Source organism: Sparassis crispa (genome assembly GCF_003851025.1).
Source record: "Sparassis crispa DNA, contig_000010F, whole genome shotgun sequence".
NCBI lineage: Eukaryota > Fungi > Basidiomycota > Agaricomycetes > Polyporales > Sparassidaceae > Sparassis > Sparassis crispa.
Genome location: NW_020939758.1, coordinates 727,010 through 743,560, shown reverse-complemented (window position 1 = coordinate 743,560; position 16,551 = coordinate 727,010). Strand labels below are relative to the sequence as shown.

The 16,551-nt window shown below is 54.6% G+C and overlaps 7 protein-coding genes and 2 non-coding genes across 9 annotated transcripts; 6 read left to right on the top strand and 3 right to left on the bottom strand.

Annotated features, from left to right (window-relative positions):
• Positions 1-442: 442 nt before the first annotated feature.
• On the top strand, positions 443-850 carry SCP_1202490 (hypothetical protein; the record flags this gene model as incomplete). Its single annotated transcript, XM_027763133.1, has 1 exon — positions 443-850. One exon carries the CDS (start codon positions 443-445, stop codon positions 848-850), a length of 408 nt encoding a protein of 135 aa, XP_027618934.1.
• A 671-nt stretch (positions 851-1,521) lies between these two features.
• SCP_t1202480 lies at positions 1,522-1,604 on the top strand. The gene is given in 2 exon segments: positions 1,522-1,558; positions 1,569-1,604. It is a non-coding gene; the product is annotated as a tRNA-Tyr (tRNA).
• A 271-nt stretch (positions 1,605-1,875) lies between these two features.
• On the top strand, positions 1,876-2,502 carry SCP_1202470 (hypothetical protein; the record flags this gene model as incomplete). The annotated part of the gene is made up of 1 exon (XM_027763132.1): positions 1,876-2,502. One exon carries the CDS (start codon positions 1,876-1,878, stop codon positions 2,500-2,502), a length of 627 nt encoding a protein of 208 aa, XP_027618933.1.
• A 1,353-nt stretch (positions 2,503-3,855) lies between these two features.
• SCP_1202460 (Casein kinase I homolog 1) lies at positions 3,856-6,434 on the bottom strand (the record flags this gene model as incomplete). Its single annotated transcript, XM_027763131.1, has 8 exons — positions 3,856-4,545; positions 4,601-4,773; positions 4,835-5,125; positions 5,435-5,549; positions 5,833-5,981; positions 6,077-6,146; positions 6,204-6,244; positions 6,308-6,434. 8 exons carry the CDS (start codon positions 6,432-6,434, stop codon positions 3,856-3,858), a joined length of 1,656 nt encoding a protein of 551 aa, XP_027618932.1.
• A 659-nt stretch (positions 6,435-7,093) lies between these two features.
• On the bottom strand, positions 7,094-7,184 carry SCP_t1202450. Its single transcript is given in 2 exon segments — positions 7,094-7,138; positions 7,148-7,184. It is a non-coding gene; the product is annotated as a tRNA-Ser (tRNA).
• Positions 7,185-8,319: 1,135 nt separating this feature from the next.
• On the top strand, positions 8,320-9,306 carry SCP_1202440 (thioredoxin-like protein; the record flags this gene model as incomplete). Its single annotated transcript, XM_027763130.1, has 5 exons — positions 8,320-8,370; positions 8,433-8,665; positions 8,779-8,977; positions 9,029-9,181; positions 9,229-9,306. The coding sequence occupies 5 exons, from the start codon at positions 8,320-8,322 to the stop codon at positions 9,304-9,306; spliced, it is 714 nt and encodes a 237-aa protein (XP_027618931.1).
• A 413-nt stretch (positions 9,307-9,719) lies between these two features.
• SCP_1202430 (predicted protein) lies at positions 9,720-11,819 on the top strand (the record flags this gene model as incomplete). Its single annotated transcript, XM_027763129.1, has 10 exons — positions 9,720-9,792; positions 9,847-10,042; positions 10,099-10,288; positions 10,347-10,485; positions 10,536-10,741; positions 10,962-11,025; positions 11,097-11,372; positions 11,423-11,518; positions 11,580-11,665; positions 11,715-11,819. 10 exons carry the CDS (start codon positions 9,720-9,722, stop codon positions 11,817-11,819), a joined length of 1,431 nt encoding a protein of 476 aa, XP_027618930.1.
• A 427-nt stretch (positions 11,820-12,246) lies between these two features.
• On the bottom strand, positions 12,247-13,108 carry SCP_1202420 (hypothetical protein; the record flags this gene model as incomplete). The annotated part of the gene is made up of 4 exons (XM_027763128.1): positions 12,247-12,420; positions 12,476-12,661; positions 12,717-12,957; positions 13,005-13,108. The coding sequence occupies 4 exons, from the start codon at positions 13,106-13,108 to the stop codon at positions 12,247-12,249; spliced, it is 705 nt and encodes a 234-aa protein (XP_027618929.1).
• Positions 13,109-13,359: 251 nt separating this feature from the next.
• Positions 13,360-15,862, top strand: SCP_1202410 (hypothetical protein; the record flags this gene model as incomplete). The annotated part of the gene is made up of 3 exons (XM_027763127.1): positions 13,360-13,462; positions 13,545-15,385; positions 15,437-15,862. The coding sequence occupies 3 exons, from the start codon at positions 13,360-13,362 to the stop codon at positions 15,860-15,862; spliced, it is 2,370 nt and encodes a 789-aa protein (XP_027618928.1).
• Positions 15,863-16,551: the final 689 nt, after the last annotated feature.

The window sequence follows — 16,551 nt, the reverse complement described above, 5'->3', positions numbered from 1 at the left end:
TAGGCCAGCACAAAATAGCCGCTAAATTCGCGAATGTAGCCGCGATTAATATCTGTGTTGTTTGCGCTCGCGGACCATACGTTTGCAAGTAAGCTTGAAAGTACACAGAAGACAGCAACGTACTGAGGGTATGCGCGGTTGTCATCATTTTCGAACGGGAACGTTACACACTAATCTCATCCTGCCAGCGTTGGACGAGTCAACTGAAGTTGCTCAGCCCTCAGCGCTCACTGCGTGCAGCCATTCAATGGAAATGCGGAGTTCCGACTTAGGCGTAGCTTCCTAAGCGCTGCTATTATCTATAGCACTGGAACATCGTTCCATCTAGCCTATTCAACCAATTGCCTTGGCCGTAAAAGCCTAACGTTCACCTATCCCTCGTTGGTGGGTGCACGAAGCTCACTGCTAGCGCTCACACTAAACGGCCGTATCGTATAGCATCATGGTCTTTGTCATTGGCGGCTACTTCTTGACCGTCGAACAGGTGGCCACCTTCAGTGCTAAGCGTGGTTTCGACAACCCCGACGGCCATGCCTATATTCTGAACCGCTGGTTCCGATCTAAAGGATACACAGCTGTGGAAGCAGTGCCTGTCGCATTACGCCACAGGCTCCCCGACAGCACGGGACAGGCTGTTTGCGGGATGTTAATCTATAAATCAAACAACGACTCCCAGCGTATGGCGTATCTCAGGGACTGCAGGCCATTGGTGCCAGATGACGGCGACAAGGAGATTGGAGCGTGGCTGGAGCGGCATGGGATAAACGCCGTGTGGGAGACGGTTCCAGATCCATACGGGAAGTTCAAAGATGATTATACTTGGTCATCGAAGCAGGAGCTCGTAGAGTGATAGCGTACATCAGCAGACAGTAGCATCAGAAAATTCGCGTCTGTTCACGGCTGCGAGGTCACTTGGCCGGCTTGGCCGGTTTGTCCGTCCTGTCCGCTGTCACACCAAGGCTGGCCGCTGGCCGGATCGAAACTAGTATACTGGTGTGGACCTTCCATGTTCTTGCAGTTAGATTATGGCAGAGGACCAGAAATTGGAGCATTAGGAACACACGTCATGGTCTAGAGTCGAGACTGCTTCGCGTCCGACATGGAACAGTAGTAAAAAAAACTGGAACAGTGAACAAAGTGAACAACTGACATTCAATTAGCCTCTGCTTATAATATGGATCCGCCGCTGCGCTGTGTGCTCGCGAAGCAATTTAAATATCCAGCATCGACCCTTACACCAAGTGACTTCAGACAACTGAGTGAAGAAAAGCTCTCGAGCGAGTTGCATTATACCAAAGCATGCCGAGGCCAACGGGGGCGCTCAGTGTGGCGGTGTCAATGAAATCGGGCCAACAGAAAAACGGACTGGTGCAATAAAAAGTGTTACAATTAAGGAGTTGGAAAGACCTTGCAAGCAAGGTAACTTTCTCGACTGAAATTGGGGCAGGTTTGAGTTGGGTTAGTAATGCAGGAATTTGTAGTTTCGATTTATTGATTGGCTTTAACCGGAATAGATGTAATCCTTCGATAGCTCAGTTGGAAGAGCGCAAGACTGTAATGGGTTGCTTATCTTGATGTCGCTGGTTCGATCCCGGCTCGAAGGATAAACGCGGTGATTGCTTTTTCGTGGGGAAAGCGATCAGGCTCTATAACAGCCCGTCCCTCCAACCTCTCATAGGACTGATTTTGTAGTCTGGCTTTGGGAGACTAGATGAGGCTGTATTCTGGAGTCGCATAATGTACATGTACATCATCCTAAAGTAATGTTAATTATGAGACGTTGGAGGTAGGTAGGAATATGCGGGAACAGCGTCGTGGGAAGTCACCCCAGACAGGGAGACCACTGCGAAAGCCCCTCTCTCACCCACGCCCACCATGTCTGCCTTCCGTTCGATCTACAAACTGTCCCGCACGCTCCCTTCCACTGTCCGCGCTTTCCACTCCCCATTCGCGTCGCTCTCCTCCCCGTTGACCAGCCCGCCCCCGCCGACCGCGAACGTGTCGCCCCTGTACGAGAAGCAGACCGAGCCCTCTCCCGAACCCCAGATGTCCGGTGCGGGCACCCGCACCTACGTCGTCTCCGCGCCCGATCCCGCGGACACCCCGTACGAGGTGCCCTCGGGCGCATATCCCACCTCGGCGCCGTACCAGAGCTACCCCGGGACGGAGGCGCCCGTCCTTGAGGGTGAGCACTTCTCTTCTACGTCCTCGACCTTGGCGCACCCGCTCACCACTACCGCCGTGCCGCAGAATCCGACGGGCGTCGGGGAGAGCGCCGCGGTGCGGCACAGTGAGGCGCCGGGCGAGCTGCACCGGCGCGGCGGCAGCTTCGGCGGGCTCGGCTTGATGGATGCGAAGACCACCACGCAGGGCAAGGGAGCGTTGGCAGAGAGGAACCTGCCGCCGTTGGACTTTGCTGGGGAGGAGCACCCGAAGCTGGCCGTCGATAATATTACTACTGGGAAGGGTGCGGGAGTGAGTGGGCCCAGATGCTGGACTTGACGCTTCGCTGGTAGGGGGGGAGTGAATATCGTTTATTCGCAGATTTGTTTCATCGCTCTTCGTCGTTTTCATCATCTTGTCGCTGCCACATTTTCGCTCGAGTGGTTGTACGAGTATAGTTCACGTTGTCGTCGCCGTCGTCGCTCCCGTAGTATTCGTTTAGAATGTACATTATGCCAACCTTTCTTGCACTTTCTTCGCCGACTGCGACTCTGCGGCCCCCGTGTAGCCTGCGCAGCGGGCGTAATGCGGGGGTCACCCCGCGCGACGCGATCAGCGGTGACGTAATTTACTAAATTCGTCGACACGACGCGTCAGTCACGTGCAATACCCCGCATTACCCCACATTTTGTTGCCGACCGTGCGCCCATAGTGTGTCCACAATAATGCGCAACGATGCATCCTCCAGCGAAAGGCAGTGAGGGCACTGCACTCGGACGGAAGATTCGGGACACACGGAACGCGGCTCCTTCCGCATCATCGACGCGTCACTGTCAGCTGAGCTCCACGGGCTGCAACTGTTCCTGACGATCCTGCCCAGGGCGCATCCAGCCCTTTTCCAAACCCAAGTCCCAGAATCCTCCAAGAAGCAAAATATTTATTTCTAGCGCAATTTACGGTAGGATATCTACGTACACGACCTCCAGTCCGGATCCCAGCCGTGCAAACAAAAAATACAGAAACGAGGGGAAGAAGCAGGCCGAGGGCCGCATGTTTCTTACGGCCGTACTGGGCCAGAGTATCGCGTAGGTACTCATTGTTCACCGTACCCGGCGCTCGACGCGGGTAGTGTGTCCATGTCCAGCGGAAGCAAGCCAAATAGTATACAAGGAAAAAAATATCGTGCGAACATGGACACGGGAGACGCGGACCGCGGCGGGGAACATCGAATAGGGATAGGGAGTAGAGATAGCGAGGGGAGCGGGGGGAGCGATAAACGTCCGGAGGGGGGCGGTGGGATCTAGCGGGACTTCGACATTGAATGCGACTGGCAGAATGAAAGCGAAAGCGATGCGTGCGAGTGCGGGTCCAGACGATGCGATGGGATACGGTGCGGTGCAGAGGGCTCGACGATGCGACGGAGGCAAAGGGAGGGGTATGCGATATATAGTGGTGGCCAGTTTTGTGTGTCGTGGACGGTCGTGCGGCATACGAGCTGGGAATAGCGAAGGATAGGGTAGGTATCACGGTCGTCAACCGTCATGAGTAGCAAAAATAGTTGCAAAGCCTGGCGGACAAAAATTAGGAACGTCAGCGTACCACAGCGGACGAATGGACAAACGGGACGGACGAAGTGAGGGTCCTGCGGACATTTCGATCAGCGCACCTAGTGCGCGCCAACCGCGCACGGTCTCATGCGCGGCAGCAGAACGCTGCCCAGAACCCCCGCCGCCGGCCGCCCATGTGATCTTCGTCCTGCTCCCCGACCCTCGTCATCTGCTCGCGGTCGTACACGCTCATCCCGTGCGCCCCCACGCCGAAGCCGTTCGGCTCCGCGCGATTCACCCCCGCCATTGTGTCCTCGCGCGAGTCCGTGCCCTTGCCCTGCGGCGTCTGCGCATACACGAAGGACTCGGACGTATTTGTGTTCGGTGCCCCCGTGCCGTTCCCGTTCACCGGCGGCGCACCGCTGTTCGGCGGCACCGGCGACGAGCGCCCGTACGCCGTTGCGCGGTACCCGCCCGGGCTCGGCGCCGTCGCATATGGGTGCGGGCTGAGCCCCGTATCGCGTTCCCGTTCCCGCTCCCTCTCGCGCTCCCGCACCTGCTGCTGGCTTGCCCGCCGGCTCGTGGGCGCCAGCGGCTGCACACTGATCTGCTCGCGTGACCCGCCGCGCGAGTCCTGCCCCGGCCTCCGACTGCTGCTCTTCATGTGTGCGGGCGTCGGCGCGAGTACGAGTGGGGAAGAGGGCGACTGTGGCGTCTCCTGCAGCGGTTGCCGCGAGGTGCGGCGATGGCCGCCGTGGTCGCGCGAGCGGTGCTCGCGGCGCGGGGTGTGCGGCGTCGCACCACCGTGGGCCTGCGCGAGGAGGGTCGAAGCAGTCTGTGTCAGTCTGTGTCAGCAGCGCTGCGGCGCAGGAAGGAAATTTATTGCGCACATGTCCGGCTTCCCAGCCCTTGCCGCCGTTGAGCAGGTTCCAGTCGAAGACGCCGTCGTCCGGCTCGCCGAGCGTCTTGAGCACCTTGGTGAAGAGCTCGCGGAGGAAGTCGTAGTCTGGCGTCTCCTCGAAGCCGAGCTTCCGGACGTAGTTCATGTAGATGGCGAACTCCTCTGCGACGGAGCCGAGGGAACGCGTCAACGCTTCACCACGAGCGAGCACGGGACAGCTCACCCGGAAAACCTTCGCACAGCTCCTCGATGAGCGTGCTCTGCTTCTTCTCACCGATCTTTTCATACTTCTGCTTGTTCGTGGCTGCCCTGAGGCCTTGCCATGGCAACCCACCGCGGAGGAAGTACATAAAGACATGGCCGAGCGACTCGAGGTCGTCGCGACGCGATTGCTCGCGGCCCAGGTGCGTGTTAATGGACATGTACCGGGCTGTGCCGGAAAGCGATTTGCGCTCGCGGTAAGGAATGTGTTGTTTCGTCTTCGGGTCGCGATAATGCTTCGCCATCCCGAAGTCTGGCAGGGTGAATGGTTAGTTGTGCATGATCAGCATCGGGCATGTTACGTAAATGTGAGGTCGCGGAAGGCTGTCACCCAACTTTCGATGACTGGATTCCGAAGAAAGCAGAAGACCCGGAGGTATTCATGTTGTCTTCGGAAGGGCCAAGAGAAGACACGAGGTGACATCGCGCGCGCGTACACGCTCAACACCCCAGACCCATGACCTGCTCATACATGGTAGAATCGCACAAGGCGCACGCAGACGCGCCAGAAGCGTTGACGTGACGCAACGAGAAGTAGGGAAGCTCGAAGTGAGACGCTCACCGATTATGTGGATGACGTTCGCGGTCTTGGATCCTGGGACTCCAACGAGAAAATTGTCGGGTTTAATATCGCGGTATATGAGGGATTTCTCATGAATTGATTGCACCCGCGTAACCTGCGGAGATAACAAAAGGTCAAAAATCCGAAAACGAACTGTCGCAGCTTGACAGGAGAGTAGAAGATTGCAAACGACCGAGCATTACGTGCGCTCATGTCAGAGACTTAGTCCAAGACGAAACTCCGACACAGAAGACGCCTGTAGCCATCTTGAGGTAATCGGCTACCTCGAGGACAATGGCACAGCCTGCGTGCGAAGCCTCGCGCACGGGGTTGCGGTGACCCAGCCACTACACAGCAGGTCATTGAGCCCCCCAGCCCTCCCTGCGGACGGCGCTTACCATTTGCTTAGCAGCCATACACACGGTTTTGATCGTAAATTTACGGCCGCACATGTCGAAGAGGTCCTCCAGGTTGGGTCCAAGGAGGTCGATGACGAGACAGTTATGTAGACCTTCCTGGCCGAAATAATAAACCTGTGGAACACCAACTGTCCCGACGATATGCACATGGTCAGTCACATGAATATGTGTGTGCGATGACGGAGAGGCGGCATTCGGATAGAGGGTTGGGGGAAATACGTACGAGTGCCGTTGAGCGTGCGGTAGGACCTGTACTCATCCCGCAGCTGCGGTGCCTCAGACTTTCTGGGTTCCTGGAGTATATCGCAGCACCGTTAGTTCGCTGGACCGTCCACATAACGTCAACCTACAAATTTGATGGCGACCGGTTGAGTGGATTGGATATTGGAACCTACAAAGTAGCACACAACCCCAGTCGAAGAAAACCTCTGCCGCTGAGAAAGTGAATGCATACCCTCGAAGACGACACCGAAGGACCCCTCTCCAATTTTCTTGCCAACTCGGAAGTGAGCACCGACTACGCCTGAGGACTGGGAGGAGTGATGACCCGACGAAGATGCGATTACGTGGGGAGTGGTCATCGTGAAGAAGGAGCGACCGGGGAGAAGAGAGAGAGGATGAAGAGATGAGGACGTCGAATGCGTCCGAGAGAGAGAGGATATCGAGAACGGCGGAGCTGGAATGGGAGTGCCAGACCCAATCCGATCACCCAGGCGTGGGCGCTCCTCCCGCTGCGCCGACGTGACCCATCTACTGCGACTACCTCAATTGCAATGCATCCCATCTGAGGGGCACGCGTATGTTTATTTTTCTGGTATCATTAACGTAGAGCACGTCCAGATGGCCTACTTCCTCGCAACACAACGAATTATCATGCAGTGCAGGAACACAATCGCACGTTGATCCCTTGACCCTCGGCCTGACCATTGTTATCAACTTTCTATCTCACTCAGTGTTGAAATATTGGCTGGATTGTGCTGGCTTATCAGCGCAGGTCTGCTGTCCGATGTGATCATCGGCTCGCGTCGTATCCCCACGTCTTGCAAGTCTGCCACTTCGTTGACCATAGACCCCTCTCGAGAACACCCACCGAGCTTAGACTTGATGTGACAGTACAGGACAATATTTGGACATTGCAACCATAGCATCCCTGTCCCCTTCGTCGTTGTGCGTTCTTCCTTGTCCAGATATCACCAAGCCCCCAAGCAGTGGACAAAAACTCTGGACAGGATGTCCCCAACGACACCAGCAGGATTCGAACCTGCGTTCCCAAAGGGAAACAGATAAGTGTAAATTCGAATCTGTCGCCGTAACCACTTGGCTATAGTGTCAATAATTTGTAGTAACTGCTGAATATAATTGATGAAGAGAATTTCCGTGACTTATCTCTCCTTTCTAGCCAAACGGCGGGCGCCAAATTGCACCCGTATGTCAATGGCGACTGATTGTGTGACCGACGAGGATGACAGTTTCCTGAACGCTGCGAGATTATACACACATCGTGAGAGGAAGCACATGTTGCCCACTGCAACACAAGGAATGATCATGATGGGGCGGGGGCACTTATCAGTCAGCTTCATAGGGCACACGGCTAAATTACCGTCCAATGTCTGCTCGTGGTGTAGGGCTCGAGGCCATTGCTGTAACAGTCTGTTGACTCCGAGCGCATTCCGCACGGGGAGTAACATACGCGAAGCTCTGCGTTCAGTAATAGACGTGAACTCTCCACAGCTATCGGATACCGCTTTGGCCTGCTCACCGGATGCCGGACGAATCACAAATCAGCGCCGCAATTGAGTGCTACTTGGTCAGCGACTTACTTGGCTGGATATACCTGGAAGGAGGTGCGCCGCAATACACCGGGCCAAAGCGTACAACAGGATCCAGAATCACCCCGATAGGCGACAGTGGAGACAAAGTGGGTGCACAACGCAATGAGTCATTCGGAAGGCCTTCAGAGCAGTATCAGATAAGAGGGACAGACCTTGAGAGCTGGTATCTGACAAATGTCACAAGCGCCGAACGAGCATAGAGTTGCGGAGTGTTCGCGGGAAAATTTGCTGACTGAAGACACTCTCCCAGCTATACCCGGTACGCCACATATTCTCCGGCGGAGACAAACCTGTTCCAGCAGAGAGCGAGCTGCTTGAAGATGTCAGGAGAGAGAGCGGCATAGCGCCTCGCGGGAGAAAACAGCCTGGGCTGAACGCCCCGTCACATGTGACCGGCGGATCCCGCTTGCTCACCAATGCCTGATCAATCCCAGGTGATATTTGTAAATTCTACAGCCACCTTACATATACTCATTCTCTCCTGTATCTCTCCGCCATCCTGTATTCTCCTTCCTACAGTTGTCGACACTGTCGACTCGTGCTATCCTGCAATCTGTTTTTCTTCCCGTTCTGTTTTGGTTGACGTCGCCGGACGTGTTTCACTCACCCCTCTTGGATCCCGTTCACTCGGACAATGGCAGCCATTCAGCCAAGGGTGGTGTCCCTGGTTGTCATATCTGACATGGTGCGCGTTCCGCTGATCTTGTTCTCCGGAGAAGCTTACAGAATATTGCTTCTCGTATGCAGATATGTCCATGGTGTTACGTCGGACATCGCGAGCTGACGCTCGCGATTGAAGCCGTCGCGGACTTACCGATCACTATCAAAGTCGAACACCGGCCCTACAGACTGCAGCCGTCGCTGAAGGACGACCAATGTATTGTTAAACGGGAGTGGTATCTTGAACGATTTGGCAAGGAGAAGTCGTCGAATATTGAGCAGTTGGTCACCGCGCGGGCGAAACAGCTTGGGCTTAACATGTGAGTATTGACGTTCGCTGACGGATTTGCGGGTTTGTTGGGGTCCCATATCCGATGCAGCGGTTACGACCTGATCCTCGTGTACCTGGTCGGTTATGCTAAATTTAACTTAGCAACTATGAAGGCACGATCACACAGACGACGCGCGCACACCGTCTCAGCTTGAAGGCTTGGAAGCTTGGTGGTCAGGCTACTCAGGAACCTTTCATAAACGCGATCCACAAAGCCTACTTCGAGGACTGTAAGAACATCGGAGACTTCGAGGTCCTCGGCGAACTCGCGGAAGCTAGCGGTGTGATGTCGAAAGCGGAGGTAAGCCTTGTTGCCGTTATAAATTTTGGGCAGGCCATTGACAGTGCATAGGCGGTGAAATTCCTCGAGTCCGACGAATGCCTGGAGGAGGTCGAGGAGATGTCTGCCGAGGCACGGAGGAAAGGCGTGACGGGTGTTCCCTTCACAATTGTCGACGGAAGATGGGCCGTCATCGGTGGACAGACGTCCGAGGTATACATCGAGGTAAGGCCAATTTATCGATGCCGAGTCGCTTCTGACGATGTGCACAGATATTTAAGAAGCTTGCGCAGACTGAAAAGGGGACGCCTCTTAACGGGGTGCCTGCTGCATCTACGTGTCTAGCCTAGTAGCCCTCAGACTTCCCCGTGCTAATCTGCACATGCATGCCGTGTCGTTGGTGATGGACAGTAGTTGTACTCGTTAAGATATCCGTTATGTTGTTGTGACCGACGTTGTAGTACATTTTATATCCATTTGTTCTATCTTTCATTTCCAGTTCGTTCGAACATTTATGCAACATACACGTGGAGTTGGTACGCGTGACTGTGGCTCTACCGCGGCAGAGCATGACATCAGCAGCCAGGATTTGAATTCCTTGTGCATCTAGTATAACCCACTCAGTACAGCCTAGAACGATGCATTCCCTGTTCCCCGCAGTCTCCCTGCCACTGCATATAATAACCCCACTAATACTGTCCGGGTCCCAATATCCAAGTCGTCTCTCAATTTCCTCCGTTATAGAATTCATCGTCGCGCCGTGATGGCTATTGCCTACGAACATCGTTACTGGGTCTATGCCTGGATTCCTCTCTTTGGAGCGTTCATTTGGTTTGGTGAGTATCTCTCGAACGTTTTGCATGGTACCATCTTTACCCATCTATTGCCAGGCACACTCCTTTCGATGCTAATCACCTGGCTTGCCACTGGTCGGCCGCGGTATGTGACCCAGCAAGGGAGTATAGCCTACATTTCCGACATCGGCGCAGGCTACCTTAAACCGCTGTTCATCGTTTGCTGCTGCATAACTGGTGTCTCTTTCTTCCTGTCGCTCGTGGTTGAGAGATGGCTGCGACATTCCGGGAGGTGAGAAGTCTATACTGTGAGAGACATGGGTCCGGGTTCTGATAGCCTTTGTCCAGGTTGGTGCCTAACATGCGCCGCCGCGAAAGATTCTTCTCTACACTCGCGATTCTGGGAGCCGCCATTGGAGCTGTCGGACTTATCCTTCTATCGATATTCGACACCGGGAGACATCGGAGTCTACACCGTGTATTCCTCCTGGTCTTCATAGTGGGTGTTGCCCTTAGCGCGCTTTTCACCATTGCCGAAGTACGTCCTGCGTTGATTCTGTCCCGTTCGCCTGACTGACTGGATTGCTGGTCAACAGTTCCGCTGGATCAGCCACGACTTCGTCGAAATCAGAAAACTTAAGCGCGCGTACATCGCGAAGGGCGTCATTGCCGTCGCACTCATTATCCTCGCTATCGCATTTGCTGTCGCGCTGTACCATGCACCAAACGCTGGAGGTCCGTAGTTCTTTTGCGTCTATATCAGATTGTGCTGACTTGGAGTACAGCTATCATAGAATGGGTCATTGCCTTTGGATTCACGTTTTACATTCTGACGTTCTACTACGATCTGCGCATGGCTAGAGGCGTCCACAAAGGCGAGCTATCGGAGCAGCGGCTGCTTGCGATGCGACAGCAAGGTAGTATAGGCGCTCCCATGATGCAGATAAATTCTGCTGGAGGCAACTACTTTAGCCGGTACCGCAGCGGGATAGTATAGAGGATGATACATTCACGAAGTTACGACAGCACGATTAATTTATCCGGACTTCGCTGGCTGTGTATTTTGTTATCACTGCTACAGCTCACAAGTAGCATTAATCACTCACGTATCCTTTTAATACCAGATTAATGCACTGTGTATGGGAACGGAGAGTCTGAACGTGGAATGTGCATCACTCTGCTGGGCTTTATTGAAGATTTGAACTCCGCAGCAGCGTCGCGTACGATCTGGATCTGGCGGGCTGGCGGGCTGTGGTACCTTCAATGCGAGCTACAGTAGGTGCAACCCGACTTCGTGTACGCTAGCGTCACTGCTAAGTTGCTATCTGCCATGTCTCTTCCGCCAGCAAGCCCACCAGGGACGCCTCCTCGCTCGCGCACACCAAACCCGCGCCCGGCCGTCCCCTCACTTCGCATTTCACCACCAACTGCACGGACATCTCTCCCTGCCGCTACCCTCGCCGCACGGCGGGTGTCCGGACACGGGTCACTGCCCTCCGCACCCTCTAATGACCGCCCGAAGACCCGCGCGCGCGACTTGCTGCGGAAGCACTATGGCTTGGGCGTAGGGCCGCCGCCGCCGCTCGCAGGCAAGGTCGCTCAGGCAGATCCTATGGACTTGGGTGAGTTGTGTGCATGCTGGAGAGGCAGGAGATTATTGACATGGTGGTAGACTCGTCCGCGTTTGATGCGAGGTCGTACTATGAGCAGCTCATCACTACGTCTTCGCTCACGACGCTGCTGAGACGGGAGAACGGGCTGCTGACCGGTACATTGAATCGCTTGCACGCGTTCAGAGGTGTTGCTGATACTCGGCCTGAATGCGGCAGAAATTAGACAATTGGATAGCGAGCGTCAGTCGCTCGTGTACAACCACCACCATGAGCTGATAGCAGCAAGCGATACCATCGCTGCAGTGCGTCCATCAGTCTCTTTTTATCAGGTGTCTCTGACGAGTGCTGCAGATGAAGTCGCGTGCGGAGAACCTCGACGCCGACCTAGATTTGTTGAGAGCAGCATTCTCAGAGATCTCGCGGTTGTCGTCTGAGGTCACATCGGACGATCCTTGAGGATTCGTCTTTATGGTTCTGTAATTTATTGAGGATGGATGGATGAGACATTCATGAGGTGCGCGCATTGTGGATATTTTAACCCGTCCTGAAGGAGGCATAACATGATTCCACATCTTTCAGCTCGCACTGCAGCACATAGTGCAACGTTATATCGCCGCACGACTTCTCATCTGAGACTTCAGAAGCCTGTTCACCACCAGAGCGTGATGAGCACTGTGGGGCCGTGCCTGTCGGGGAACCTGTATGTAAAGACGCTATGACTGTAGCAAGGGGATTACCAGGGAGCTCAATTCACAATTTTCAATGGCGGTAGCGCAGGATGGTACATTCTCTGAATACTACTAATACATGACATGTCACACAATACAACTACAGGAATTCGGCGGTACTGCATTCGACAACGTACAAGGCCCCTTGACTTAAACTAAGCCGCATGCTGCTGCAGCACTCCATCGACCCACACATCCACCTTCTCGTCGTAGAAAGCGGCATAACCCTTGATCTCAGCACATTCCAACTGAGGAGCGCGGTACCACCACACGATGTTCTCGTGCACCTTGCCGGATGGCAGCTGGATGTGATAATAGTTCGCAACTCCCTATATTTAATTATAAACATTCGAACTGCAGGGATGATAAGATGAGGAGACACACCTTGTATGGGCACTGGGTGGTCAATTCAGATGGACGGAAGAAATCCGCCCTGCAATCTGTTTTGGGAATATACGTTCGCACGAGAAGATCCGTCTCAAATAGCAGACGCGGCTTGGTGGTGTTAGCAACTTCAACGCCGTCCACCTCGACCCGCACATGGCGAGAAGATTGCAGGACATCAACTCGCTACAGGAGAGAGCAGCTGAATGGCGAGGACAAGATCTCGTAAATCGCTGCGGACCTTGTACGGATCCTTCGGGTGGACAAAGATCTGGTCTTCCTCCTCAAACCAGGCGTCCATGGCGCCGAACTCAATCTGGACAAGTCCCTTTAGGTCCCCGTCAGAATACTTGGTCAGGGCTCCTTCGGCCTTGCGGTGGCCGACGACAATGTCATATTTTTGGTGTTTTGCGTCCACGAGGTATTTGTCTGGGACATCCGCGGTGGCGAAGCAGTAGACCGGGTAGTACGGATTCAACCATCTGGGTACAGTCGGCAATGACAGCTGGACTGGCGAGGGCATACTCACACTAGCTTGGCTTGCCGGGTGTCCACGATATACTGACCCGCGAAGAGCACACGAATGCGCTTTGGACTGGACTCAATGTGAGGTTTGGTGAATGGTGGGGACATGGTGGTAATGGATTAACGTTAACCTCCTGAGGCTGAGCAAGACTCAGGAGTGTACAGTAAGATGTGACGTAGGCCGGGCGGATGCGGTAACCATGCGGCACGGTCACGTGCTGGCGTGTAAACGCGTCCGGCGCTTGGCCACTTGCGTTACTTGTGACTTGACTTCGTTATCGAGCACTTTCCGACTCCCACCTCAATTTGTGGTGCCATACACCTTGCAAATAATTTCTTGATATTTCTTGTGGCTGAAGATGCCGAGATCGGATGACGAAGTGATAGCAGACAGCGAGGAAGAGGATTCCATGATGTTAGAGCCTGTTGAGAAGACCGGCGGACAAGCGGGAGTACATGCACGTGAGTCTTTGTCTTTTGTACTCCATTTATTGCATTCTGAAATGCATCGCGATTGTTTCTATTTATCTGACACGTCTGCTAGCGTCATCCATTCAAACTGCCAGCACGCTCCATCGCGAAGCGAGCGAGATCTCTGCCTTTACTCATGATGCTAATATATCCCGCACTACTGTTGCCTCCAGCTCCTCGATATCCAAGCCATCTACTCCTTCCGTCAACGCGGCTTCCAAGTCCACCAGCTCAAACCGCCCCAGACCTAAGCCCAAGCCCGCATACAAGGGTGCCCCAGGCGTGGTAGGCAGTAACGGCACACCTAGCGATGCGCCATCTGCCATTGATACGTCGACTGGCTCAGCACCGCCTGCATCATCATCAGATATTCAAACTGCATCTTCGTCGAACAAAGGCAGGGTGTCTACAGGATCAGCATCGTCTAGCGCAAAGAGAAAGGCACTTGATATGTCTACCGAGATCATAGAGGTGTACTCACAAGACATTGCCGAAGTCGCCAAAATGCGGTCGCGCGTACGTCAGGCAAAGGCGACGGGGAAACAGCCTGCTCCTCCACAGATTGACGACGTCATCGAGCTCTCTTCAGACGCAGATGATGAGCTGTCTCTTCTTCCACCGCTCAAGCCCAGCAAGTCCAAGCCGCGAAAGTCGCCGCCTCCGAGAAAGCGCGCCAAAACATCCCACCCGCCCACAGAAGAGTCCGACCCCCCACCGCTCCCCGTCCTCTCTCCCGATATCTTGTTCGACCTCGGCTCCCAGCTGCCGCCGTCCGATCCGCCCCCGCCGTCTACGGCTTCGGCGCCTCCGGTATCCCCACCGTCGGACCTTGCGGCGGCCCGTAACAATGACACGCCGCCGTCGTCTCCGCTGCCGAGGCCTAGCCGGGTGCGCAAGCGCAAACCCGCTGCGCCGCTGCCAGACATCGAAGACGACACAATGCATCTGGATGCCCACAACCTGCAGGATGAGCCTCCGCTTCCTCCCCCTGCGTTCTTCGCGGGTTCGTCTTCGTCACCACCAGTGCCCGTACCCCATGGCAGAATCGAGTCGCTGTCTTCTTCGAAGGGTGTCTCGGGTGCGACGAACCCCGACGATGGTGGAGCGAAGCCGAAAGCAAAGACAAAGGGTCGGAAGGACGAGGCAAATAATGACAGTGGCGCGGTCGAAGCACCCACAAAGAGCAAATCGAAGGCGCGGAAGAAAGCCAGAGATGACGATGACGACGAATGGAACATGGCCCAAGAACCCGCGCTGAAGGCACGCAAGAAGGCGGCAGACAACGACGACGATGACTGGGATGGCGACGCACCGCCAAATCCGAAGCGCAAGGCGCCAGCAAAGAAGAAGGGCAAGAAGGTGGCCGTGGAGAAGCAGGTGGAGGGCGCAAGCAAGGCGCGAAAATCGAGCACCAGTAAGGGCAAAGAGAAGGCAAAGGCGCCGACCAGCAAGGAGTTCATTGATGATTCGGACGAAGAGCGGGACACACTGTTGATGCCTCCACCGAAAGACGTGCCTCAGAAGGCTGCGAATTCTGGTCGTACGTCTGCTTCCACCAGTGGAGGGTCGGTCGACGATAATTTGGAACGGAACCCATTCCGAGCGGGGATCGAAGGCCAGGACATTGTAGATTTGAGCGGCGTGAAGGAAGCGCAGGACTCACCGCTACAGACATCAAAGAGTACCTCCACGTCGAACGGGACAACGGACAACAGCAGTGAGTCAACGCCAGCTAGCAGCAAGAGCAAAGGGAAGAAACGAGCCATCGTTCTGTCAGACGGTGAGGAAGAAGAAGTAGCTGCAGGTTCCCGCAGCGCCATGGCCCGTCGGAAGGAGCCAGGCAAGATTATTGGTACCGGAAAGACCAACGGGAAAGACCCGGAGGAGCAAGACAGTGAGAGCGACAAGAGCAAGGTGAGAAAGGTTGTTATATATCTCTGAAAACTGTGTCTCATTCTTGCATAGGAAAATCTTGAACCAAGCGGCTCTGCGTCGATGCTACCTCCACCTCCGCCATCTAGGTTTTCGAGCTCGTCACGCGCGTATTCGATCGGGTTAAAGAAATCGACACCAATGTCCGAGCTCATTCGCAAGGTCAACTCGCTCCCCGGGTCGCCCTTCGCTTCCCCTCGCCCTACTTATTCGCCATACGCGAAGTCCTCCAAGAATTTGCTCAAACGTATCGCGCCGCTCCATGCAAATCGGCGTACACCTCCCCCGCCACTTCCTCGTCCTCCACCACCAAAGAAGACGAAGAAACAGCTGGAGCTAGAGGAGAAGTGGGAAATGGAACTGGAGGAGAGCGTGGAGGGATGGTACTGCCTGTCTGAAGAGGAACGGGCGACGCTGCGCAGGGCGAAGAGGGATATGGAGATGGGTGTCGAAGATTAATGCTGTGGTGCATAATGGCGGTCCACCATCTAAGTTCTGGCGCATGGAACCATCATACAGGCTATAACTTATGCATCACTATTCTTGGAAGCATGATCCTCGGCCGTGCGTTACTTTAGTCCCTGTACACCTTACACGTTGGAATTCAGAGCAGACCATGCATATGTTTGTTCTTATTTTATATTGTAGGAGGTGGTCTGTTCAAATGCTGGATACTCTGAATGGGTCCAGTACCGGTGCCCCATTCACCGTCAGACCCTATAAGAAAACAGAAGCTGTCGATCTTGATCAAGTAACGTATAATACTACTACGTACTAAATCAAGATTCAAGACGGTGGAACGTAAATTTGCTTCACAACCCCGCCGCCATATCCGACTTCGTTGCTTGAGGGCCGTGTGCCATAGTGATGAAATGTGCGCGGTAGCGCGCCTCCGACATTGAATGTGCGACACTCGTCGACTTCCCGAGCGTTAGTGGAGACTGGTAGTGGCATCATAATAATTCTTTAAGCTCGGGTGTCTTCGACATGGGCACGCAACGCCTCAAAAATTCCAGAATTTATGAAGTGGACGTGAGACGACCCGTGATGACTCGTCGGATACAGGAACGTAGTAGACTCGGCGGATAAGTCACTGGGGTGTTTGGGATGGAGCGATAGCAACACCGAACGGGCTAAAATATATCTTT